General features: G+C 57.9%; 1 protein-coding gene across 1 annotated transcript in view; it reads right to left on the bottom strand.

Moving 5' to 3' along the window:
* The window catches only part of Vav2 (vav 2 guanine nucleotide exchange factor), a 128,882-nt gene that overhangs the window by 15,423 nt on the left and 86,468 nt on the right, over positions 1–26,991 (bottom strand). Inside the window, exons 8-20 of the mRNA XM_013029377.1 lie at positions 22,978–23,080; positions 19,935–20,033; positions 18,517–18,585; positions 17,264–17,364; positions 9,863–9,962; positions 9,521–9,616; positions 8,846–8,914; positions 6,766–6,852; positions 5,310–5,395; positions 4,226–4,358; positions 2,017–2,126; positions 983–1,084; positions 599–687 (exon numbers count right to left, since the gene is read on the bottom strand). Of these exons, the coding sequence (XP_012884831.1) occupies positions 599–687; positions 983–1,084; positions 2,017–2,126; positions 4,226–4,358; positions 5,310–5,395; positions 6,766–6,852; positions 8,846–8,914; positions 9,521–9,616; positions 9,863–9,962; positions 17,264–17,364; positions 18,517–18,585; positions 19,935–20,033; positions 22,978–23,080 (1,244 nt within the window). The remainder of the gene's footprint in view (positions 1–598; positions 688–982; positions 1,085–2,016; positions 2,127–4,225; positions 4,359–5,309; positions 5,396–6,765; positions 6,853–8,845; positions 8,915–9,520; positions 9,617–9,862; positions 9,963–17,263; positions 17,365–18,516; positions 18,586–19,934; positions 20,034–22,977; positions 23,081–26,991) is intronic.

Raw genomic sequence — 26,991 nt, 5'->3', positions numbered from 1 at the left:
GTGTCACTGCTGCTGGCCAGGCCTCTCGGGCAGGGGACGGCCATGACAGGTGCTATGGCTGGAAACACCGTGCACCTGCACAGAATGTCTGAACCCATCTTTTGTGTTTTTTTTGTGCAAGTCCTGGGGCTTGAACTCAGGGCCTGGGCACTGTCCCTGAGCTTCTGTTTTTGCTCAGGGCTAGCGCTCCACCACTTGAGCCACAGAGCCACTTCCAGCCTTTTCTGTGTATGTGGTACTGAGGAATAGAACCCAGGGCTTCATGCATGGGAGGCAAGCACTCTACCACTAGGCCTCATTCCCAGCCATTTGGCCCCATTCTGGGGTATGGATTCTGGGAGCGTCCTCCTCAGATGGAGGGTCAGGCTGCGATGGTGACTCTGGAAGCCGAATTAGGGAGGACTTTGCAAGGGACCCCTTGGCCCCGGCCTCCTGGTAACTGTTTCTCACAGTCTAGGTCAACTGTTTCTGCTTCTCATCTGGCCCTGCCCTGAGTCACAGTGCCAGGGAGGAGCAGGCAGGTGCGGCCCACGGCTCAGGGCGCAGAGGTGGCCGGGGCCAGCCAGCCGGGCTCTGTCGCGTACAGCTGGGTACTCACTGAACTTGCAGGGGGGCATGACCTCCAAGCACTCCTTGTGCGCCCCAACGCCACACCTGGTGCACAGGTAGCCCTGGTAGAAGGTGCCCCTGTGGGGAAGGGCAGGGGGTGAGGGGACGTGGGGCTGAGGGCAGAGCCCCTACCCTCTGGAACCCACCCTGGAACCTCTGTCCCTCTAAGCCCTGCTGAGCTTCCAGAATTCCTCCTCCTCTAGGGGCACCAGCCAACCCAGCTTGGTCCCTGAACCCACAGCAGCCCGGGAACCCTCTGGGTGAACCCAAGAATCTGGGGCCCAGGAGATCAGGAACATGGGGCAGAGGGCGAGTGCAGGGCTGGGAGGCCGGGGTGGCATCATCAGGGGATTGGGGGCCGGGGCAAGCTCACCTGAGGAACATCTTACAGGCCTTGCAGTTCGTGGTCTTGTCAAAGGTGTACATCTGGAAGCTGTGATGGTTGGCATTGGCCTTGTCCGGCTTGATGTTTGACCTGGGGGGAGGGGGGAGGAGAGCAGACGCTGCCTAGCAAGCCTCCAGGTCCCACAGACAGGGACCAGCCAGGGCAACTGCGTTGGGACCAGACTGTGTACCCGAGGGCCTGGATTGTGAGCCTGGCTCTCCTCTTGACACCAGAGAAGGCCGTGTGTAGAGGGCTGGAAGCTTTCACTGTACCTTTCACTGTGCCACAGAAGATATTCAAAGCCCAGAAAAATGCTAGACACAGAGGTGTGCACCTGCCCTCCAGATGTGGTGGGCAGAGGAAGGTCACAGTCTGGGTCGGCATAGACAAAGAATGAGACCCTATCCCCAAAACAAATAGAGCAGATGGGTGCCAGTGGCCCAAGCCAGTAATCCTAGGAAGTCAGGAGGCTGAGATCTCAGTGTAGGAAAAGCTGTGAGATTCTAAACTCCAATTAACCACTAAAAGGCTGGAAGTGAAGCTGTGGCTCAAGTGGTACAGCACTATATCCTTGAGCCAAAAAAAAGCTCAGGGACAGTGCCCAGGCCCGAAGCTCAAACCGCAGAATTAGCACAAAAAATACAATAAATACCCAGAGCAAAAGGGCTGGAAGTATGGTCTGAGGGAAGAGCGCCTGCCCAGCAAGCACGGATGCCTCAAACCCCAGCACTGCCCAAGCCCAGTGAGAGCAAGCCTCCAAGCCCTGCGTCCTGAGGATAGGCCGCTAGGCGTCCTCTGGCAGCACAGGGAGGCCCTGGCCTGCGGTCAGGCATAGGAGGCTGAGCCACCATGGTGGCCTGTCCCCTGGGATGGCCAAACCCACCTGGGAATTCCAGGACAGCAGGAGGACCCTCCTGCTCCTGGAAACAGCTAATAAGCTATGGGCCAGGGCACAGGGCTGGAGCCGGCCGAGTCTGGGCATTGGTGCCTGCCTCCCGGGTGCCCCCACCATGCTGACTCACATGGCCATCTCGAACTGCTCCATCCACCGCCTCTTCATGTCCTCCGTCTTGCAGAAGAACTGGAAGCCCTGCTTGCCTTGGAGGTGGATCAGGTAGAAGCCGTAGGACCACTGCAGGGACAGGTACACTCACAACTGGCACAGTGCCCGCACAGGCACACTCTTCTCCTGCCACCCCTGGGCACACACGTGCCCAAGCGCACACAGGCGCTATGTCCATGCGTCACGATGACTACGCATAGTTTGGACACGTGGGTCATGGCGTGCATGTGCACCTGTGTGCTGTGGCCATCTGTATGCCTGTGTGCACGTGTGTAGGCATATGTGTGTGGGGGGGAGGGGGGGTTGTGCAGGGGATCCTCTCCCCTCCCCCACCTTCTCCACACAGGCCCTCAGCTGCATCAGCCTGCGTCAGCTCCCCAGGGCAGGTCCTTGGGAGCCTCTGGCCAGGAACTTCCCCAGGGCCTGTCCCCAGACCCCCCCCCCCACCTCTCTCCTGTCCCCTCACTTCTCTGAATTAAAATGAGAAAGGCAGGGAACAGGTGGCCTGACTGGGGCACCCAGTCTCTATGGATGGGAAATGGCATCAGGAGGTCTGGGAATGTGGCCTGTGTCCATTGGGAGAGAAGGAGGGAAAGGAGGAGGAGGAGAGAGGGTGGGAGGAGAAAGGGGGAAGGAAAGAAGGAAGAAAAGAAAGAAGGGAGGAAGGGAAGAGGGAGGGAGGAGGGAGGGAAGGGAATGGAAAAGAAAGGAGGAAAGGGGGGAAAAAGGAGAAAAAAAACAGGAAAAGATCAAAGAGAGGAGAAAAAAACAATGAGGTGGAAAGAAAGGACAGAAGGAGAGAAGCAAGGAGGAGGAGGAGGAGGAGGAAGATGGAGAGGGAGCAGAGGAGAGGAGAGGAGAGGAGAAGAGAAGACAAAGGTGGAGAGGAAGGCTGAGGATGACCAGGTTAGAGACCTACGGCCTCACCCAGGGGCAGCCTCCACCCCCCCCCCCGTGTCTGTTCTCCGGGCTGCGGAGGGAGGCAGAGGAGGGGTGCCCCAGCCCCGTCTACTGAGGCCCTTGGGCCAGGCTAGCTGAGGGGGGCGGGGGGCTTACCATCTTCCCATGGGACTAGGAAGCATGAGGAGAGGAAAGGAAAGGGGAAGACAGGTCATTAAAAGACTTGGCCCACCCTGGGGAGGCTGACAGCCCCACATAGGGGTGGTGCCAGCCACTTCTCAACACCCTGAGTGGGCAAGCAGGAATGGGGCTCCCAGTGGGCCAGCTACTCCAGCTGGCCTCGGGACGCTGCCTGCTGGGTCTGCAGCCGGCCCCACAAGCTCTGAGGCCCAGGGGCTGGGTCCTCAGCAGCCTGGCTCCTCACATCTGGTGGCCCGCACACAGCAGGTGCTGAGGCGCTGGGTGCTGAAGAACAGAATCGGAGGGCCCCAGATACCCCCACCAGTACCCTCTCCCTCTTCCCATTCAGAGGTCATGGCCCTGCTCCTAGGGTCACCAGCCCACCCCCTGAAGCCACTGTCCTGCTCCCTGTGGCCACTGCGCCCCCCGCCGCCACAGCCCCACCCCCTGCAGCCAAAGCCCCACCCTCTGCAGCCACAGCCCTACCCTCTGAAGCCCTGCCCCCTGCAGCTACAGCCCCGCCCTCTGCAGCCATAGCCCTACCCTCTGAAGCCCTGCCCCCTGCAGCTACAGCCCTGCCCTCTGCAGCCATAGCCTATTCCCTGCAGCCAAAGCCCCACCCTCCACAGCCATAGCCCCACCCTCTGCAGCCATAGCCCCACGCTCTGCAGCCCCGCCCCTGCAGCCATAGCCCTACCCCCTGCAGTCACAGCTCCACCCTGGAGGCTATGGCCCCAGCCCACTAGATGGACATGGGAATCTGATAAGCCCACCCCCAAGTCCTCCTCTAAACAGGACAGCAGGGATGCAGACAGGGGAGACAGGCCTGCTTGCTACGAAGTAAGACGACATTGGAAGAATCAGGTGGAAATCAAGGTTGAAAGTCTCTCCCTTCACCCCATCCCAGGGAGCTGGGGTCCCGTGGGCACCCACCCCCAGCAGTGGGCGTGTGACCAGGTGAGGACCCCAGTTTTCCTGCAGGGCCGCAGTCTCCACCTCAGCGGACTCCAGCGAGGTCCGCTGTGCACAGGGCCCCATGGCTGCCCGGACTCAGAAGGGCGCTGTCACCCTGGGAACGAGGGGCCCACCTTCTTGATGTCCTTGTTGTGCATGGGGTCGTCGGTCACCTTGTGGAAGAGCAGCTCGATGACCTCCTTCAGCTCATAGCTGTAGCCCTTCCTCTTACACACGATGACCACCTTGTCGAACAGGAACAGGTACCTGGCCCAGAGGGCACACGTGAGGGCCGGCCTCCTGCTGGCCAGGTGTCCCAAGGCACAGGACAGCACCGAGTCATAGGGCCAGGCAGAAGGGCTGGGTCTTTGCACAGGCTGCCCTGCCCCCAGACCCATCCACCTGGGGTGTTATCCCCCAGTCAGACCTCTGCAGCTCCTTCCTCCGCCCTCCTCAGCCTCCCCTAGCACCAAGCCCATGGCCACTGGCCCTAGATGGGGACAGGAGGGGGATGGGGTCTGAGAGAGCAGGACCCTAATTTGCAAGAACTCCAGTTGCTCATACACAGTGGGCATTCACAGTTGTGTCTGTGTGTGTCTGTCTGTGTGTGTGTGTGTGTGTGCGCATGTGCATTTGTGCTAGAAGCTTGAACTCAGGGCCTGGAGTCTGTCCCTGAGTTTTTTTGCCCAAAGCTGGTGCTTTAGCTCCACTTCTGGCTTTTTGGTAATTCATCAGAGATAAACAGTCTCATGGACTTTCCTGACTGGGTTGATGTCAAACCACGAGCCTCAGATCTCAGCCTCCTGAGTAGCTGGGAATACAGGCATGGGCCACCAGCACCCAGCCACTGGCAACTCTTAAGTCTGCAGCTCACTCCAGCCTTGACTACGGGTGCCTGACCACCCCTGGGAAGGGGCAGGCACTCGGTAGAAGACTCACCTAGCTCTCAGGGCCAGCCCAGCTCACTGGAGACTGAGCCGGACAGCAGAGCCTTCCCCCCTGCCTCGGCCAGCCCCCACCAAGCCAGCCTTGTATCTGTGCTAGGACAACTTCACCGCAGTGCAGCCACTGGCTGCCGCAGAGAAGGAAGGAAGTAATTACAATGATCTGCACAAAGTCTGCGGGCAGTGGCTCTTTCCTCAGCAAAGCCTGTCTCAAAGGCACTTGGGCCAGAACCCAGCCTAGGGGATGCCCACCTGACCCCCTCCCTCCACTCACCTGTCTTGTTTGGTGTGGTTGACTATGGACCGGACTTTCAGTTCCCCATCAATCTTTGGCCTCCCAAATTCCTCGAGTTTCACTTGCTGGGGAAAAATAAAAGGCAGAGGCAAAGTCAAGGGCCCCATCCCTGAGCACCGGGAAGGCAGTAAGCACGTGTCCAGGGAGGGATCCACAGAAATCTGGGCCTGTACCACAGTGTGGGGAGCACAGGGGGGAGGAGGAACAGGGCCGAAGGCCTGTCCCCACTCCTCAACACACACACACACACACACACACACACACACACACACACACCCCACAGACTCTCTCCTGTCCGGGGAACAATGAGTGATTTGACCGCCTGGGTCATGTCAACAGACTGTTTCTGTCTGGGGTCCAGAATGGGATCTGGTAGGAAAAGGCAGATTGCCCAACCCTGAGAGCAACCGGAGAACAAGCAGTGCCCGTCCGGCAGGGAGGGTCCGGCCGTCGTCATCTCCCACACGATGGGGCTTTCGCACAGAGCCCTGCTCGGGCTCTGAGATAAGTCTTCAGTTTCCCTTTGCAGTGTGCCTCTGCTGTGATCCTGAGACACACAGCTCCACATGCCCTGGGAGGCTTCCAAGGGACACACACACAGACACAGCCCAGGCAGAAAAGGGCAGAGAGAAGACAGGCGCCGGTGGCTCACACCTGTAATCCTAGCGACTCAGGAGGCTGAGACCTGGAGGTTTGAGGCTTGAAGCCAACCTGGGCAGAAATGTCTACGAGACTCTTATCTCCAGTTAACCAGCAAAATGTAGGACTAGAGGTGTAACTCCAGTGACAGACCTCGAGCTTTGAGCAAAAAAGTGAGATCCTGAGTTCAAGCCCCTTACCAACACACACGCACGCACGTGCACACGCGCATGCCCAGGCCCACGCACACACAGAAATAGGGACAACTCCAGACTGGGTGTCACCACAGGCCTGGCAAGACGCTCCTGAATATCTCCTCAGGTGCCTGAAAGCTGCTGAGGGCAGCGACCAGGAGAGGTGCTGGTGGCACCCATGCAGGCTGGGCCAGTCAGGGCTCTGCCCCAAGTCCTGTGTCTTGTCTCCCTGGCACAGAGAGACGTGCCATGAAGAATGACCCCCCTCTTCACATGTGTACCATACCCAGGCAGAGAAGACAGTGGATGCCGGGCAAGTGGGTATTGGTTAGCACAGATCAAGTCGTGTATGCTTCCAGAACTGGCCCAGCTTCTCTCCCCAGCTGGCTTCATGGGCTGGACAGAGGTTGGCCTGGCCACAGGTGGGGGGGGGAGGGAGGAGTGACAACCTCCCCCAGTCCTCTGAACCCAACACTGTCCACTGCTTCTCCTGGGGCAGCACAGATGCTGGTGGCCACGAGGTGACCAGGGAGCCTCCAGCCAGTGTGGAGAGGGACGGCAGTGTGTGAGTCTGCATGGGCCAGAGAGGCTGCTGCACTTACCAGGTTTTCAATGGAACTCTGGAACTCGCTGATCTTTTTCAAGGTCTCTTTGTCCCGTTTCACTTCATTTATGTACATGGCCAAGTCCTAGGTGACAAAGGCAGGGTTAATGCCTCCACCCAGGGGAGGAGAAGCATTGTGGCCACAGGACCAATATAATAACTAAGGCAAAGATGGCAACATGGGGACCGAAAGAAAGAACACAGGCCATCAGCATGTGCAACCATGCCCACAGTTCTGACTCTGGGCACCTAGAGTGGATCCCTTCTATACCATCAGCAGTGCTTCCAAATTAGAATGGAAACAGAGCTGCAGCAGGCCACAAGCAGCCCACTTCCTGGACCAACCCACTCTCAGGAAGCAGCCACCAAGACCCCATCTGCCCTCCTATCCTGGGCACAATGAGCGGCCAGTAAACCTCTCCTACATTGGGAGCTAGGTTCTAGTGCAGAGCCTATTCACGATGCTGCCATCATCCCAAAGGCCACCAGGGGGCGGTGTCCAACTTTGTTCCAGAAAGTTTGCAGCAGCTTGATGGTGGGCACACAGGACTCACCCAGCCCTGTCGGTGGATGGCCCCAAAATGCAAGGAGCTGGGCAGTCACGGGCTGGGACTGGCTGCTGCTTCCTCCCTCCTGGCCTCACGGCCCACATCCCAGCCTTGACCTTAGCAAGGCTGAGCTTCCTTTTAGTCCATTTGTGTACAGTGTGTTTTGTTTTCTCAGCCGCTTGCCTTCCAAATGAGAAATGAATTCCCAGAGACAAGAAACCCCAGAAAGCCCAAAGCTGCTTCACCACCCGGCCTCGGAGTCCAACTGGCCCCACCAGACCCGAGACTGACTCCCAAGCCACAATCTCAGGCCCCTGAGGGCAAAGCAGCTGATCCACAGACAGGACCCTCCACCCCGCATCGAGCTCAAAGGCTGTGACGGCTTGGCACAATACCCCCTCTGCACTGGGGATAAGTGCGAAGTCCTTTAGATCCCTTGCAACCCAGAAGCTATAGGAGCTGATCACGGTCTGCGAGATGTACAGGGGAGCCCGTGGAGACCCAAGAGCTATGGGCAGGAAACGGCTCCATCGGGCGACCTGGGCTGCCTGCGGGCGGGAAGCTGCAGGCCGGCAGCAGGCAATGCTGGGCGTGGGCTCCGGATGAGCCAAGCCTGCTACCTCAGGACACACAGACAGGTCTCGGCTGGCTCATGCACCTAAGGGAAGGGTTTATGATGACTCACACACCCAGGGACAGGTCGGTAGCATCTTGTGCATGCCCAAAAGGGGCCTGTGCTGGCTCACATACCCCAAGAATAGATATACCCTGACACACCCGTGCCAGGGAAAGTGGTTTATGTGAGCCATGCCCAGGGGCAGGGCTGACCAGCTCACACACCCCAGAGAAGTCTGCACTGTGCTAGCTTTGCACCCCACAGAGGGCAGGTGTCATCAAGGCTACTGCCATGGGGAGGGGATGAAGAACCTTACACAGCACCGCACTGGGCTAGGCGCCTGGCTGGAATACCAGTGACGGTGGCCAACGTGGGCCTGGCGGGGGAGACACCAGCATGAACAAGCCTGTCAGGAGTGGGTGGGACTCGAGGGGAAGCCAGTGGCCCAGGGGCGGGGGAGCCGGGGGAAACGGGGACAACTCCTCCTGGGAATCAAAGACGGGGTGGGCAGGGTGCAGCCGGTGAGGAGGGCTCGGCCTGAGGATGCACGGCACGCGGGAGGGCGCAGAGCCCGTCCAGGGGCCAGGGTGGCGGCAAGATCTGCCTGCAATCTGGACTTTTAGGGGGCAACACAGCTGTCAGTGGGGTGCCACAGCTTGTGGAGGACCTGGAGCACACGGGTCGGCCTCAGAGGGCAACGGGAGCCACAGAAGGTTCTGGGCTGTGATTGTGGGCAGTGGGATTTTGCAGATTGAGGAGGCGTGGCCAACTGGGGCATGAGGTTGGTGGCAGAGGGACTGGACCAGGGCTGGGCAGGGTGAGCCCTGGCTCCTTGGACGGAGCCGGTGCCTGGGAGCGGCCAACAGCGCGTGCATCCATGCTGACCCGATGCTTCCCTGCCTCGGTTTACCCACCTGCATGGCCTCCAGTGCTTCTTTCAGCTGCTGCCTCTCAGGCCGGTCAGTAGAATGACTCAGGAGTTCCTGCAGGAGCAAGGAGAGTGGGGGTCACCCTTTGGGGTTCCAGCCCCTGCTGGAGCCCCGATCTGATACAGCATGTGTGCGCACAGAGAGGGAGTCTCAGCACAAAGCCACTGCCCACCCAGCAGCCCAGGCGGGAGTTCAGTGCTGATTCCACTGGCTACAGACTTCGTGGGTAACGGGAGAGGGTTCCTATGGGGGACACATTAAGGTGGCAGAAGGCAAGGCACGACAGGCTGACGGTCACTGGTGACGTACTGAAGAACCTCGAGGCACCAGCGCCATCTTCCCTCCCAGCCTACCTTTTCTGGAAGCCTCCTATTTCTATTTGACCATGGCTACTAGGAAGCTCACCTAGTTGGTTAAACAATCAACCATAGTAGCTTTCTTATGCCTGGTCTGAGGATGCTTTCCTGTCTCCTTCCATTTTCCTGGCTCTGCTTCTGGTCTTCGCTGTAATTTTTGCCTGTATATTCGCCATGACAGCCTTTCAGAGTCTGATAAAGAGTGGTATGTGTTCTATGTAAGTACCAAACCACTTATGGCCTAGTATCGGGGCACTGTCATGGCTGGCTGTGTGTGCCAGGCACGGCTGTGGGTGGAGCCTACCTTGAGCAGCAGGTGGTACTTCAGCACCCGCTGCATGGGCACCACCAGCAGGTCTTGCAGCTTGAACTTGCCGTCCTGGACCTTCAGCGTGCACTCCTGGGTACAGAGCACCAAAAGTGGATGGGGGGCCCTCCCGCAGAGCCTGACCCGCTCAGGCCAGCGCCCAGCCCTCTCCTGAAGGTGTGAGCTCAGCTTCCCGTCCAACAAGACACAAAGGGGGAAAAAACACCTCAGGAACACACCAGTAGCCCCTCCCGCCTTCCCAGCGCGTGCCTCCCAGGCTCTGTGCAGTGAGCTGCATGCTCACAGCCAGGCCCGGCCTCTCTGCCGGCAGCCCATTACCTCCACTTTCTGCCGGAAGTCCTCCCGACTGGCAAGGAGCTGGTTCAGCGTGCTCTGGGCGTGTTCCATGCGGCTGCAGTACTCCCCATAGATCAGCAGCCTGGGGGTGTACTGCGTGTGAATACATGCACACGTGCCTGGGGTCCACGGCACGTGAACACACATGCGCAGGCCCGGGTTGCACAACAGGTAGGCACGCATGCACATGCCTCAGGAGTACACGGCATGATGCCATGTGAACACACATGCACGCGCCTCAGGGGGGGGTGTGCACATGCAGGTCTGGTAAGACGCCCAGGCTGCAGAGACCTGCTTCCTTCTCAGACAGGCCCAGTGAGCGTGCACAGCAGGGCCCTGCCCGAGGACTCCTCACTGAACCCACATTCCCACTCCCACACGCCACCAGGCTAGAAGGGTGTGAAAGACTGTCAAGGGGGCACCTGCTACCCACACCCCCAGGAAGTCACTCTTGTTGTCTACCTCAGATCATGGACCCCGGTTCTATTTGCATTCTCCAGCTTCCCTTCCACCCCCACAAAGAGCTATGCCAAGAGAAAAAGAGAGGGCTCTGCCTCCAGGCTGGTAGATACAAAAAGACCCCTCACTTCTGGCCCCCAGGTGATCCTCACCCAGGAGCCAGGCCAACTGGGGAACCCTGAGTGGCCCCGTTGCCTCTACAGAGCACCTGAGTCCCATGATCAGACACCTGTGCCATGCTGGCTCAGCCTGGCAGACAGGCGCCGCCTGCACCCCCAGCCAGGGGAAGCAGCGGGGCCCAGGAGTCTGAGGCTCCAGCCAGCCAATGCCGCACACCTCCCTCCTCTCCTTTCCAACCTGTCCCGTCTCCCCATCACTCAGATTCTCCTTGGCCATGGCAGTGCCGACGCCTGGGGACAGTTAGCCTGTTCATATTTGAGACCACAAGGCCCAACTACCACAAGGCCTATAGGTGGAAGACCATGCCAAGGAGCTGGCAGGGACAAGGAGGGTCAGATGGCACGGCGGGTGCCTGGCTGTGGGTGGTGCAGCTGAGACTGGCAAGCCTTAGGTGGGACATGGAGCCCGGCGGAGGGCCTAGGAGGTCCAGATGGGGCTGGGAATGTGGCCTAGAAGTAGAGCGCTTGCCTTGCATACATGAAGCCCTGGGTTCGATTCCTCAGTACCACATACACAGAAAAAGCTAGAAGTGGCTCTGTGGCTCAAGTGGTAGAGCGCTAGCCTTGACGGGCACTGTGCTGTCACACAGCCGGCTCAGGGGAAGTCTCCAGCTGCTGCATGCCGCTGTGTGGGTCACCGGGCAGGTCTCCCACTTCTGGGCCTCAAACCCTGGGGACCAGTCCCTTTCCCAACCCTGGCGTTCAGGTCTAGAGGAGGCAGGAACAAGTGGAAAGCACATTTCCCACAAAGGATGCATCAGCTCAGCAGAAGACATCAGCACAGGGCTGGGGACGGCGCTCCACCCTGCCAGGCTCTGAGCCGACATCCCACTTCCTGCAGACCACCGCATGCCTGGAGCCTGGGCCTCCCGGTGAGGGGCGGGCTGCGCACACCAGGGAACACCTGACTGGGGTCCCAGGCACGGCATCCCGGCGGCTCACCAGCTGTGACGACACCAACATGGCTGTGTGCAGCGTGAACACACGGGGCCCATGTGAAAAGTCCTGATGGCTGCAGAGCACGTGCCCCATGCTGAGGGGCAGGGGGGGTACATCCAGGCCAGGAGCTCACCAGATGCGAACCCAACCTGTTTTCACGTAAGTAAGCCTGTCACTGAAATGAGGGTGTTAATATGCCACTTGGTTAAATGAGGGTGTTAATATGCGACTTGATTAAAACCCTCCATCACTGGAAGCAGTTGGGGAAAGTTATTTTCTGCTTTAAAAAAAAAAAATCAAGCAAAAGCTTCAATGTCCCCAGCAAAAAGCAGAGGGAACAGCCTAGAGACATTTAAGAGGCCAGGGCAGGCGGGCCTGATGACTCATGCCTATAATCCCAGCTACTCTGGAGACAGAGGTAGGATGATCCCCCACTTGACGAGCAGCTGCTTATCCATCCACATCCTCCCTCTCATTTCTTTGACTGACACCTTCCCCTCCCACCCGCTGACCCTCGCCCGGCCAGGCAGGAAGGCAAGGAGGCAGGTGAGGACACAGGTGAGGCTCCTCAGAAGAAAGCACCGGGTCGCAGGGGTCCAGGCTGGATGGAACCCTGGCCTGAACCAGACATGGCCAGTGGTCCTGCCACAGGCCTGCACTTGCTACTTCACTGATAACCGGCTGGCGCGGAAGCAGCCAGGGCTGCTCACAGTACGGGTGAGAGACACTTACAGAAAAACGTCTTTTCATCTTCCTTCCTCTTTTGTTTTAACAATGCTGGGGACGGAGCCCAGGGCCTTTTCGTGCTGGACAGGCCCTTTGTCACTCAGCCATGCCCCTGTCCCTTTTTTAGTTTTTTTTGGGGGCTGTCTTGTCAAGTTGTCCAGGCTGATATGGAACTCAATCCTCCTAACTCAGCCCTCTGGTGAGATTACAAGTGTGTGATACCACCCCAGCCTGGAAGAAAAACTCAGAGACCTAAAAGATGATGCCCACCTGTAATCCAAGCACTGGGAAGACTGAGATAAAAGGGTTCCGAGTGCCAGGCCAGGCCAGGCGGCCGCCGAGTGAGACGCTACCTCAAAACAACAACAAAACTGCCCATAGCTCACGCCTAGAACGTTGGCTATTCAGGAGGTTGGAAGTGGACGGATTGCAGCTTAAGTAGACAAGCGGGGGTAGGAAGTTCTCAAGACTGTATCTCAAAAACTAACAACCAACAAAACAGAGTTAGAGGTGTGGCTCAAGTGGTAGCTTGCCTGCCTAGCAAGCATGAAATCCTGAGTTCAAACCCCCAGGACCAACAAATAATTAAACGAAAGGGCAGGCCAACCAAATGAAGTTCACACCTTCACACCACCACATTCTCACCTTGGGCACAGGGCCCGTCCGCCCTGTGACCAGAGAGGCCACTTTACTTGAAAAGGTGCCCAGCAGCGGGCAGAGGGCAAGACAAGAACGTTGAGTTCGTGTGGTCTTTTTTGTTGTTGTCGTTGGTCATGGGGCTTGAACTCTGGGCCTGGGCGCTGTCCCTCAGCTCTTCAGCTCAAGGTGAGCGCTCTACCACTTGAGCCACAGTGCCACTTCCATTTTTCTGAGTGGTTTATTGGAGATAGGGGTCTCACAGAGTTTCCTTCCCAGGCTGGCTTTAAACCATGATCCTTGGATCTCAGCCTCCAGAGCTAGGATTACAGGTGTGAGCCACCCACGGCTGGCTTTGTGTCTTGAGCAGGCCAGGCCAGCAGGAGGGACACGGCCCCTCCTCACCCAGGGCTGGGCTGCAGGCAGGAAGCACTTACTTCCCACAGTGGCCCATGATAGACAAGACCCAACACACGTCCAGCGGGAGCCTCAGCACGTGGCCTCACGGGCCACAGGGTCTCTGCGGAGGTCATAAGGGTAAGGGTTGGTATGAGGTCCCACTGGGTTCAGGGGCTCCTGGGTCCAACACTTCCATCTACAAGGTACAGAAAAGGACTCGTGGAGCAGACGCGGGAGGTGAATGAACTGCTCCAGCATTCAGGAAGACAGGCGGCTTCTCCCGGGGCCTCTCCCAGGGCCTTCAAGGGGCATAGCCTGGGGCAACTTTGTTTCAAATGGCACCGGTTTGGGATTCTGGCCTTCAGAGCTAAGACATTTCTGTGGGTTGAAGTAAAGTATTCCTGAGATACCTCTTTCTCCAGACCCCGCCAGCAGCCAGCACAATGAGTCCTTCCCATGAGAGTGGGGGCCATGGAGGCGGGGGGGGGGCATGGTTTTTCTGTTCCTTGTTTTGTTTTTGTTGGTCATGGGGCTTGAATTCTGGGCCTGGGCGCTGTCCCTGAGCTCTTTAGCTTAAGGTGAGCACTTTAGTACTTGAGCCACAGTGCCACTTCCAGTTTTCTGGTGGTTCATTGGAGATAAGAGTCTCACAGGCTTTCTTGCCCGGGCTGGCTTTGAACTGCGATCCTCAGATCTCCTGAGTAGCTAGGATTATAGGCGCTTGGACCTCTGTTCCTTGTTTTGGCTTTCTTGTGTTGTGTTTTTGTGTGTGCATGCTGGTACTGGGGCTTGAACTCAAGGACTGGGCTCTGTCCTTCAGCTTTTTTGCTCAAAGCTAGTGCTCTTTGGCTTGAACCACAGCTCCACTTCTAGGTGGTTAACGGGAGACAAGGGTCTCATGGACTTTTTTTTTTTGCCCAATCTGACTTCAAACAGACATCCACAGATCTCAGCCTCCTGAGTAGCTAGGATGACAGGCGTGAGCCCCCTGAGCTCTGCCTTGCTCTTTTCCTCGAGATCCCAAACGCAGAGTGAGTTCTGAGCTGACTGAGGAAGTTGGTTTTGGAAGCAGAAGTTGCCAGCCTTAATTTTAACCACAAACCTGAATATTGTTGAGTACAATTACCCAGGGCTTGGAACGAAGCCTCTGCTTGCACACATGCGCACATGTGCCCACACGTGCATGCCTGTAACTCCCATTCCTTGGGCTTCTCTGGTCCACCCAGGATACTGGATCCCCCCTGCCCGCCACACCCCTGGAACCAGGCAGAGGACATTGCCACTGTCCTCACACAGCCTTCATGGCTGTGGCCTCTTCCTGCCCGCTGCATGGCCCAGATACCCCAACCTCTGCACCCCGTTTTGCCTGAGCATCTGCCTCCCTGGGCCCCTTGCTACAGGAAGTTACAGGTCCACTGCACAGAGCTGGGTTCCAGAACCTCCATGTACATGCACCAGGCTCTGGCCCAGCCAAGGGAGCATGGACATTGCTTCTAGAACAGTCTCCCACCTGCCTGCTTTCTCTCACCCACCCAATCCCGACCTCCCATGACAGCCGCGGTGGGGGGGGTGAGGGGAGGGCACGTCAAGCTCACAGGATGTGAGCTGGAGTGTACTGAGGACACAAGAACAAACTGGGAATGTTAACGGCGTCGCCGGCTCTCCCCAACCTGGGGATGGAGGTCAGGGCCTAGAACCAGAGACCCTGAGCCTCAGGCTCAGGGCCAGAGGCCTTCCTGAGACCTCCACCCTACAGAGGGAAGTCAAGGGCATCCAAGGGTTTGCCTGTCCCTGACCGTCATCTCTAAATCCAGCACCCTGCAGCCAGGGCTGGCACAGAGTGCCTTCCGTCGCATTCTGAGCTGAGGGAGCCAGCCCAGGGCCTTCTCCCGGACCACCCCACGACTCTTGGTAGTTCTTCTGCCCTGCACGCTTCAGTACAGCATGAAGCCATGGGGCAGAGCCATGTCTTGTCAGGCAGCACGCCAACTTAGCCAGGCCCAGCCCCAGACCAACATGATGTGGCTCACACTGCAATCCTAGCTTGTCAGAAGGCTGAGAACTGAGGACTGAAGTTCAAAGCCAGCCTGGGCAGAAAGGTTTGATAAGAGTGCCATCCCAGAGTGAAAAAGCCACGCAAGAGTGTGAGTCCAAGCCCCACAAAAAGCATCAAAAACAAAACATAAAAGTGACGTGCTGCCCTGGATGTCACCTCGACCTTTATCTGTGACGAGTGCCAGCATCTTGAGGCGCTCAGTGGCTTCTTCCTGCCCCAAAGCCAAAAACTAAGTCCCTTTCTTGGCCTAGAAGACCCTCATAAGGGTCTTTCTGGAGACCTTATGCCATCCACTCCTGCCTCCCACAGGCCTCTGCCGCCTCAGGGTGCCCCGTCCCCCTGCTGCGGGTTCTCAGCTCCACTGCAGCCCCGCGAGCACCCCTGTCTGAGGACTCTGTCCCTATGCCCGCAGGAGCCAAACCCACTGTCCCTGACCCAAAGCTGAGACACATCCACAGTAGGCTCTCAGCAAGGGACATCGGCCTCAGCCAACTCCAAACACACGAGCAGCTCCTTCTCTACACAGACCCCGAGGCCTGGGCCCAGGCGCCCTGCTGGCCGGGTGATGGGGCCGCCGTGCGGGGTTCCCTGCCTGACAGGGATGGACATCGCTCTTGCAGTGATATTCCAGGGGGACAGAGGCCATCCCTTCCTAGAGGACTCGGGACCAGGAAGGTCTTGCTGGGGGACAAGGCCAGGTCTGTCTGAGGCCATCCTTGATCCTGGGCACAGGTCAGACAGCGAGCCCTGGACGCTGGGCATAGGTCAGGTGGCCAGGCTGGACCCTGGGCGTAGGCTGGGGCGGTCAGGCTGTCCTGAGCCTTGTCTGCACATCCCACCCATCACCACTGTTTCACAGAGCAGCAGCAGGTCTCACAAAGGAGACGCTGAGATCTCCAGCCCAGCCAAGGAGCCACACTGAGGGCTGCCCTCTCACACCCACTAGAAGCTTCCACAATCTCAGCTGCCCCTTGCTAAGCACCACCATGAGCAGCGGGGGGGAAGGTTGGCCATGCCCAGCTCTGCTGGTGGGGTTCGAAGCACAGAATGAAACGCACAGTGGTGTCTCGACCACAGCGCTGTTCCCAGGTAAGCCTCGACTGAGCCTGGCTCACTCCAGACCCAAATTCACAGGCAAAGAGGAGGCCGCTGGGACTGCAGGCGTGTGTGCCCAGACCAGTGCTGTTGGTGGCTCCCCCTCCTCCCCGGGCTCTGTGCACATTGGTGTGAGTGCTGGTGAGATGGGAATGGCCTGGGGGGGAGCTGAGGCTCACTTGTAGCTGGTGGCCCCAAAACACATCTCCCCACACCCAAGGCTCAAGCTGGCTTATGTCAGGACATCTCAGCGTCTGCCCCGTGTCCCCCAGTCTCATCCACTGAGGCCTGCACTGTCCTCCCACTGGACAAGGCCACCTTGCTTGGGAGGGGACCCTGGTGGGCGGCTTCTCCCAGCGGTGTACAGCTCAGGAGCCATCTTGTCCCCAGTACATGGACCACGGAGGCGAGACATAGTGCATGGGCTGCCCGTGCAAGACAGACAGCAGCCTCAGCCTGAGAGCCTGAGGTCACAGCCAGGACCGCTCCAGGCTCTGTCCCATGTCCCAGGAGCCCCATGCTCACACCTGCACACAGGGTGTCTGCACAAGCGGCTGCTGGCCCGCCACATACCAGGGAAACAACTTTCTGTGGGTACCAAGGTGTCTCCCTGGATTCCCAACTGCCCAGCACCAGGCACTGGGCCTGCACACAGTGAGCTGGGAGAACAGCCACCAAGACCTGACAGGCAAAAAGAAGTGGAGGGGCTGGGGGGCCCTGAGAGGCCGTTCCAGGCCGTGATGGAGGAGGGCACAGAGGTCAGGAGAGGGATGACCTGCCTCGACCCCCAGGCTCCCCTGGGATGAACCCCAGCTCCGCCATTCCACCCCAGGATGCGTCTCCACGAACCCAGAGCCCACGCCGTCCTGAGCCCTGCAGGCGGTGGGCACTCACCTCTCCTTGAACTCCAGGAAGACCTTGGCCAGCGTGCTACCGCCCGCCATCATGGACACGTCGATGGCCCTCAGGAAGCTGTGGTGTACCTTGATGAGGTCCTGGGTGGAAAAAGCCATCAGCAGGTGGCCAAGCCTCCCACCGCATCCCACACTTTAGACACACTCGAAGCTAATGTGGGAGGAGGCACTGGTGCTACCCAGCCCTGTGAACGTGGGGTCACTCTGCCAGAAAGTTCTACAATAATGAACACAGAGGGGCTGGGAAGGTGGCTCAGTGGTAGAGCACTGGCCTTGCATGCATGAGGCCCTGGATTCGATTCCTCAGCACCACATAAGCAAAAAGAAAAAAGCTGGAAGTGGCGCTGTGGCTCAAGTGGTAGAGCACTAGCCTTGAGCTGAAGAGCTGAGGGACAGCGCCCAGGCCCAGAGTTCAGGCCCCACGACCAGACCCAAAAAAATAAAAAAATAATGAGCACAGAGGCCTGGCGCTGGGGCACCACCCACAGCCTGCATCAGCCCTGAGGGACACACAGAGGCGGCTCCAGCATGGGCTCCGGTGCCAGCAACTGAAGAAGAAAGCAGGGCAACCATAGCCAGCCACGGCCCTCAAGGCCATCGCAGCTGCTCGCAGGACGGGGTTCATGGGGACCCAGCACGTGGCTCTGCACCACAGAGCAGAGGTGGACCTGTGGGCAGCACCTGCCAACCGCCCCGCCCCCCCCGGCTTCTGTCTGTGGTCATCCGTCCTGGCCATGGCTCAGGTGCGTCAGGCCACAGAGATGAGAAGTTATGGGATCTTGGTTATCTCATCTGACAGACTGAAACCAGAACCAGCCTGGTGCCGGGAGGAGTCGGGAGCAGCGTGCTCCCTCCCTGAGGATGCCCGCATGGCCTCTGTTGCCTGCAGCCCAAATGCCCTGTTTTGCCAGCCATGGCCAGATACACCTTCCCGTGGGAATCCCCCTCCGGCATCTGTGATCAGACAGCCACAGAGGGGTGGGAAGCACCTCCCCTCTGCTGCTGACAGCCTGCCTCACAGTTCTCGGGATTCTCAAGCTCTACTCTGGGGCTGCAGGTGTCTGGGCCGTGCCTGCCAGCCAGCGCAAACACCTGAGAACCACCTCCTTCTGCCTCTCACAACCACTGCTCCAGGGAGGGTGCTGCTCTCCCGAGCCCATCGTGGGGCAGTGGGGGCGTGGCTGGAAACACCCCAGGAGCGATCAGTGGTTTGTGAGGCTGCCACGCACTCACCTCCAGGTTGATAAAGATAGCCGCCATGTCCGCCGGGCTCAGCACTAGCCGCAGGGGGCCCATGTAGTTCTGAAAGGGAGAAGTCTGTGCTGCTGTGTGGACTGCAGGCGCCGGTCCCTGCCGGCCACAGCCTCAGTCCCTGCCGGCCACAGCCTCGGTCCCTGCCGGCCACGGCCTCGGGCACAGGGAGTTGCACCGTGTTCACTGAGCAGCCCTTGATCTGGGATGCACCAGTGGGGTCCAGCCCACAGAGCACACAGCCATGCCCACACCCTGAGCACAGCTCCACGGAGGCCAAAGAGGTTGGCCTGGGCCAAGGGAGCATTGGAGGCTGGAAGTCCTTCACATCCCACTTAGGGGTCCCTGTTGTGACCACCCCAGATCCTACCCCACAAGCAGAGAACACCAAGGGTTCCAGCCCGGAAACTCTGTGGGTCTCTGCACCCCATCAGCACTGGCCATGTGGACACAGGGGGTCAGGCACACACCTAGAGACGACCCCACTGAGCCAAAGAGACCTGGGGAGAAACAGGTGACTGAACCAAAGAGAGCTGAGGGGAGACAGGTGACTGAGGTTGGGGATGAGCAGAAGGTTTGAGTATTTTTGTTTTTTGGTTTCAGATTTCAACTGAGAGCTTGAAGTTAGGCCTGAGTGTGGTCCCTGAGCTTTTTCCTCTCTAGACTAGTACTCTATTCCACTTGAGCCACAGCTCTACTTCTGGCTTTTTGTTGTTGTTGTTGTTGTGGGGCTTGAACTCTGGGCCTGGGCGCTGTCCCTGTGCTCTTCAGCTCAAGGCGAGAGCTCTACCATTTGAGCCACAGCACCACTTCTGGTTATCTGGTGTTTTATTGGAGATAAGAGTCTCATGGACTTTCTTGCCAGGGCTGGCTTTGAACCACGATTCTCAGATCTCAGCCTCCTGAGCAGCTAGGATTACAGGCGTGAGCCACCGACGCCCAGCTTACTTCTGGCTTTTTTCCTACCTAGTTAATTGAAGGTAAGAGTCTCATGGACTTTCCTGCCCTAGCTGGCTTGGAACTAAGATTCTCAGATCTCAGCCTCTTGAGTAGCTAGGATGACAGGTGTGAGCCGCCCGCCCGAGTGAGTGGGTGTTTTTGTGAGGTCTAGCCACATGCACTGTGGGGGGCTGCCTGTCCCATGGCAGAGCTAGGGATGTGCCCTGGGGACATGTGCGCACTGGGTTTTTAGCTCACACCTGGCCCAACCTGCACATCCAGAAACAGAAGCCACAATCAAGTTAAGGGAAGCGGCAGGATGGGGCAGAGGACTATAGAGCAGGAGGCTGTGATGGCAAAGCAGAGCCCAGGCCTCCCCTGCTATCTCTCGACCCCTCCCTTCTCTGCAGTGAGCCCCAGCAGCAGCCGGAGTCTCCCGCGGCCACACCGGCCTCACTCACCTTCTCGATGTCCTCCAGGGTCCGGTAGTACTTGGCCTCTGTCTCCTGAATCTCCAGCAAGCAGCAGCTCCTCTTGTCATCCTCTGTCATGCCCATTTTCTAGCCGGACAAGAGATGGGGTCAGGAACCCCACAGCCCGGGCGTCACTGTGAGGCCCCATCACCCTGGGCCACAGGTCCGCCCCATGGGGTGTGGTCATGAGGTTGCTATGGGATGGGGGGATGCATGGATGCCCCTTTCCCATGGCCTGCAGTCGAGGAAACTGAGGCACAGGGACAGAGGAGGACGAGATGGGGGCCAGCACCAAGGACACAGAGGTTTCTAGAGTCACAAAGTCCTGTTCCTGATTCAGAACCTGGAGTACGGCTGCAGACCCTGTATTCAGACCCAGTACCGCCAAAAGAAAAAAAGCAAGCTGCGGTTGATGCTGTGGCTCAGGTTGGCAGAGTGCCAGCCAATGAGTGAAAACCTCAGATACTGAGTCTGGTCTCAGACTTTTAAAAAAGTGTGGGGGTGGGGTACTGGTAGCTCATGCCTATAATCCTAGCTATCAGGGGGTTGAGATTGGTGGACTGTGGTTAGAAGTCAGCCCAGGCAAGAAAGTTCCCTGAGACTCTTATCTTCAATTAACTACCAAAATAACACTACAATAGAACGTGGAGCTTTGGCTCAAAGTGGTAAAGCACTGGTCCTGAGCAAAAACAAAGCTCAGAGACCATGCCCAGGCCCTGAGTTCAAGACCCATGACTAACAAAAAAAAAAAAAAAAGGGCCAGGTGCCAGTGGCTCACGCCTGTAATCCTAGCTACTTAGGAGGCTGAGATCTGAGAATCGTGGTTCAAAGCCAGTAGCCCAGGCAAGAAAGTCTGTGAAACTCTTATCTCCAATTAACCACCAGAAGTGGCACTGTGGCTCAAGTGGTAGAGTGCTCACCTTGAGCTGAAGAATTCAAGAGACTGCAGCACCCAGGCCCAGAGTTCAACCCCATGACCGATTTAAAAAGAAGAAGAAGAAAAGAAAAGGAAAAAGAAAAGGTAAGGGCTCGGCCCTCGAATGCGGCTCCCAGCACGCTGTCCTCGGAGTCGCTGCACGGTCCCCCCAGCACTCTGGGTTCCTCCGTGATAGGCAAAGATGAGCCGGGCTGGGGGTGGGGGTGCCAGGGGCGGGGCCGCTGTTACGGAAGCCTCTAGCAGGTGTAAGGCCCACGAAAGAGTGGCTGAGGCGGTGTGCCACTCAGCTCCCTGGGAGCAGGCCAGCATTTTCTAAGGGATCTGAAAAGTCTGGGAGGCGGTAAAGACTCTTACCTGCATGTATCTAATCTGAACGCATGGAGGAATGAACAGAGATTAAACCAGTCAGCAATGTGCACTGTTCTCAAGCTGTGCTTGCAAATTCAAGGATGCCCACCCCACCGTGAGCCCATAGTCTCAGCAGGCATAGCCCAGCCCAAACTGAGACCCGGAGACAGAGGAGGAGGTGGCACTGGACCAGAGCTACCCACACACCTCCCTGCACCTCCCTACACCGGGGCCCCAAGCTGGCAGCTGCCACCCCCACATTCCATCTTCCTCTGGGAAGCCCCATCCGCCCACCTTCCCCACACACTGTCCTGCCATACCGGCCGTGCCAGGGAAACCGATGGAGCCCAGGGCCACTCCAGAGGACGGCAGCAGCAGGCACGAGCCCCTACCCGGGTGAACTGGACAGTTTATGAGTGCCAGCCCAGATCTGGGCTCTGGGACACCAGCTGGTCCCCAGGCCAGGGGAAGCATGCCCCACCCCAACCCCACCCAGGGCTCTGAAGCAACCCTGTGTCCTTCAGGACCAGGGACAGCAACAGACTCTGGGGGAGTGTCAGGCCTCAGGGGAGAGAGCTGCTGGCGCAGGTGGCTCACACCCATAATCCTAGCTTCTCAGGAGGCTGGGATCTGAGGATCATGGTTTGAAGCCAGCCCAAGCAGAAGAGTCCATGAGACTCTTATCTCCAATTAGCCACCAAAAAGCTGGAAGTAGGGCTGGACTCAAGTGGTAGAGCGCTGGCCCTAAGTGAAAACATTAGGAGAGGGCTCCAAGGTCCTGAGTTCAAGCCCGAGAACCAGCAGGAGAGGAGGAGGAGGAGGAGGAAGAAGGGGAGGAGGACGGGGAGAGGGAGGGAGAGAGAAGGGAAAGGGCCACTAGGCAGAAGTGGGGTCACTTCCGAGTGACCTGCAGGTGCCGCACATTTACTTGGACCCACAGGACCCTGCTTGCCACGACCCGGGAGCGACATGGCCCGGATGACAGCGCCTCTCTCTTCCCAACAACTGGCTGTTTTCATAGGTTTCAGGCCAGCTCCAGTGGGGAACCCCCACAGGGCTTCCCAGCCCCCATCAAAGCTGGGGAGACCCCCACCCAGCCTCCATGTCTCTCCCTATGAGCCACGTGGCACCAGGCTGGGGAACAGCCTCTCTGGGGGTCGTTTTAGGGTTTTTCTCCCAGCTTTGTTCCCCATGGCCAGATGGCTCTTGCAGATGGATGGGAGCAGGGACCTCCAAGGAAGTGAATGCATCTAAAGCCTCCACAACTGGCACGTGGCATCGTGCCCACTCTCAGGGGCCCAAGAAGGCTGTGGCCTGCCCCACCAAGCCCCCAGCTCCCTATCCCTCCTGGCAGCACCCCACAGGGTCCCACCTCCCTCCTACGCCTGGCAGCACCCCGCCTTCTGCAGAGCAGCTGCAGCGATAAACCCGGGCAGGAGCTCACTGGCGTCCGAAGATTATTAGCCAATGCCTGTGTGGAAATAAATATCTGCCAACATAAAAGACGCGCAGCTGGCTAATTGAGCCACAATCGGTCTCATCGCTCCGCACAAAGGGGTAAAATGAGTCGTGCTGGGTGAGACTGAACGCAGTTACTACTGCAGGCTCCCTGGGCGGGAGGGCCGAGAACCTCGAAGCCCTGTTAGAATTCCATGGCAACGCGGCCCTGGGGCTGGGCAGCAGGCCGCGGAGGGGCACCTCAGGGCAGCAGGTGCTCCGGCACGTGTGGCGTCAGTGCGGGCTTACCATGGGCTGCTGTACCTCCACCTTGATGATGTCCTCGTAGATGTCATCCCCGTCATCCTCGCAGGGCACGCAGTCGTAGATGTCCTCCCCCAGGTCATGCTCGCTGCACGGGGAGAGGGTGGTGAGCAACCAACGCCATGAGGGGTGCCCAGGGAGAGGACACAGCCCCGGGGGCCTGAGCCCCGGGGGCTGGGCCTCGGGTCCCAGTCTGCAACCATGGGCGCATGTGTTTGCACTGATGGCACAGTGTGTGCTCAGGACCTGCCTCAGTCTCCGAGGGACTACATCCCCAGGCCTGGACTACATAACACATCGCACACACGCGGCCACAGGCCAGGCAAGGCTGCGCTCACCCGATCTCCCACAGCTGGGCAGAGGGAGAGCCTGGCTCCTGCCCATAACCAGAGCCCTTGCCCCAGCCCACATCCAGGACCTGGGGCCCCAGTGCCCGCAGCTCGGGCCTCAGGGTCTCCCCACCCCCAAGGCCTTTGTGTCACTGCTCAGATACCCCACTTCTGCTGGTTCTCGGCTCCTCCATGGGGCGGGGGGGAGGGGGATATCCTGAGAACAGGCTGTGCTCAGAGGCCTGTGTCCCAGGCCTCAGCTCCATGGAAGGACCATCTACAGCCCTGAGGTCACTTCTGGGTGGCAGGGACAAGTGGCAGCACTTCCAGATTTTTTTTTGGGGGGGGGGATGCAGAGAAGTGACACTTGGAGGTGGTTAGCAAAGGCTTCCCCCACCAGGCAGGCCACCTAACTTTGAAATAGCAGTTGCCACTTATTAAGCAGGGCACGGGTGGTCCCTCAAGATCTCAAGAATGGGGGACACAGCTTGTTTGAGAAAGGCCTCTGTCACCAGCAGGGTCTCCCAAAGCGCCTGCAGCATCTGCAGGGAGGAATATCTAGATTTTTCTCCAGCAAGAGCCCAGGCAAGTCTGACTCCTCCACTCAAGGCCCTGGCCGCAGAGGGGTGAAGTAAGGGGTACCGCGGGGCCAGAGGACAATGCTAGCGGGCCCCTTTCCATTCCTTCCCCTCCAGGGAACTGATGCCAGGGTGCCCAACGGCCTCTTGTCACTCAGGACACATGGAGGGTGGCACTGAGCGCCCAAGGACCTCCCTACTGACTCATCCCCAGGGGCCACCCTGGGTGGCCTGACAGCTGTCTCTGTAACTGTTCCAAAAATCACCTTCTCTGCCTCTCCAGAGGACAGCACCCAAGTATGTGTCCCACTGCTCTGTCCACCAGGGGGGGCTGCAGAGTCCTTTTTTACAGGTGCTGGCCAAACACAAATTTCTATCATGCCATAGAACAGGGGTCTCTATGCGTCCCTCCCTTTCTCCTTGCCTCCCTCCCTCCTACCTTCCCTCCCCAGCTCAAACTGCAGTCCAGAGAATCCTGGCTGTGCCTCCAGACCATGGAACTTGACAACCACAGAGAGTAGAGGCCATCAGACCAGAGATCACACTGGAGACAACACATGAGCTTCGCCCCGCCAGGCCAGGCGGGAAGAAGTGGCTTTGGCTGTGACATATCCCCTGGCCGGGAACATGGATAAAAACAATGGAAAGAGGAGCCTGGGATGGAGACCCGAAAGTGCACACCCCCTCTGTAAACGGGGGTCGATCTGAACTGATGGCAGGACTTGGTCTAACCAAGACTCCATGAACCAGCCAGAACCAGCTCAGCCGTGGCTTCTGCCCCGACGCCTTGGACCTGACGGGGCCCCGGCCCCGCTCAGTCTTCAGGTTCCAGAGATCCTGTCCCCAGTACTGTAGGGGTGCCATGCTCTGGACCCTCGGAGGCGTGTGCAGAGCAACACAAGGGGGAGGCGGTGAGGGTCCCATCACAGCCCAAGGGGGCAGTGGGGTCTCAGGCCATTAGGATGCTGCCACACAATCAAAGCCGAGTCAGCCTCTCCCCCCACCCCTGGCCAGCGCCTTCTGCTGCGTACACACCCGTACCTGGCGCACCCCAAAGCCCAGCACTGAGACACCAACACTCAGAGTGTATTGCTGAGGTTTGTAAAGACAAATGTATGCTGACCCGCGACCCCACCTGTGTGACTCATGCCCCGTTGATGAGTGGAAGGCGTCACCCCGTGCTCCCCTGCCCTGCCCTCCCCCCCCCCGCATCCTCCCACGGCACACCGGGGTCTGGGGCAGAACACGAGGTGCAGTGCTAGGTCCTGGCTTCTGCCCCCTGCATCCCGTCTTGGGGACACCAACTTCCCCATGGGCGCTGGCCCGGACCGCACGCAGCCCTCATTGGCAAGTCTGCTGCATGGCAAACATTTGTGACGCAGTCTCTGTTTCCACTGGCTTGAGACAGGGTCTCACTATTTGCCTAGTCTTGCCTCAAACTCAGCATCCTCATGCCTCTATCAGCAAAGGGCTGGGACTACAGGCATGAGCCGCTATGCCTAGTTCCTTCTTGATAGACATGTGGGCTCCTTTCAAGAGTGTGAATAAAAGCCTCTACATGATCATTCAAGCCCTGTGCCCTGTGCATGTGTGCGCGTATATGTGTATGTGTGTGTGTTCCTGCATAGCATGGAGGAGGAAATTGGGGGTGGGGGTGGGGGGAAGAACACAAATGGTTTCACTTCTTCAGGAAATAACCTTCGACCGGAAGTGAACTGTGGGGTCAAAGGAAAGGGGTGTGTTTAACTTCATAAACCACTGCCAAAGGCCTTCCCAAAGTGACCACAGCCTCTTCACCCGCACCAGCAGTGTGCATAAAGATCCAGCTGTCCCACGCCCCTCCAGCCCCCGTGCTGGCCCGTCTTTATCATCTCAAACGCCACGGTGCCTACAAAGTCAAACACCACTGCAGTTTATGTGGCATCCATCTGATGGCCGCTGACCCTGAGGTTTTTCTCTGTGTTTATTGTGTACCTTTCTCTTTGAAAAAGGTTGGCCCAAGACTCTGGTTCATTTCTAAAGATTGTCTCTTGTTCTCGTTGAATTCTAGGAGTTCTTCACATCTTGTGGATCCATTGCTTTATCCTGTGTGGTTTGTGATCCTTCCACCGGTCTCTAGCTTGCTCTGTACTTTCTTCCTATATTTTGATGGCCATTCATTTCCAGGTTAGTGAAGACTGATTTACCAATTGTCTAATCTCTCTCAGCAAAAGTGTACAGTTCAATCACAGAACATTTTTAGAATTTAACAAGTATTGGCCTCTTCAATTTTTTTTTTTTTTTTTGGTCAGATGTGGGGCTTGAACTCTGGGGCTGGGCACTGTTCCTAAACTCTTCAGCTCAAGGCTAGAGCTCTACCACTTGAGCCACACCTCCAATTCTGGCTTTTTCTGTGTATGTGGTGCTGAGGAATCAAACCCAGGGCCTCATGTATGCAAGGCAAGCACTTTACCACTGAGCCACCTTCCCAGTCCTGGCCTCTTTAAATTTCTTTATCTAGCTGGGTGCCAGGCGCTGGTGCCTGTGATCCCAGCTACTTCAAGAGGCTGAGGGCTGAGGGTTTGGGTTTGAAGCCAGCCTGGAAAGACAAATCTGAGACTCTAATCTCCATCTAACGAGCCAGAAGTGGAGGTATGGTTCAAGTGGCAGATAAGAGAACCAGCTCTGAGGGGAAAAGCTAAGCAAACGCACAAGGCTGTAAGTCCAAGCCCAAGTGTCAGCACAAAACTAAATAAATTGAGCCGGGCGCTGGTGGCTCACGCCTGTAATCCTAGCTACTCAGGAGGCTGAGATCTGAGGATCGCGGTTCAAAGCCAGCCCGGGCAGAAGAGACAGTGAGACTCCTATCTCCAATAAACCACCAGAAAACTGGAAGTGGCGCTGTAGCTCAAGTGGTAGAGCGCTCGCCTTGAGCTGAAGAGCTGAGGGACAGCGCCCAGGCCCAGAGTTCAAGCCCCACGACTGACCAAAAAAAAAAAAAAAACCTAAATAAATTGCTTTATCTGCCTCCTTCATCTCTCCTCCTTCTGGGACTCCCAAGTCACCCGTATTGTCCTTCTCTTGTTATTTAGGGTGTGATTTCCACTACACCG

This window comes from Dipodomys ordii, unplaced genomic scaffold, assembly GCF_000151885.1.
Source record: "Dipodomys ordii isolate 6190 unplaced genomic scaffold, Dord_2.0 Scaffold118, whole genome shotgun sequence".
In the NCBI taxonomy this organism is placed as follows: Eukaryota; Metazoa; Chordata; class Mammalia; order Rodentia; family Heteromyidae; genus Dipodomys; species Dipodomys ordii.
This window is presented reverse-complemented; position numbering and strand designations above follow the sequence as displayed.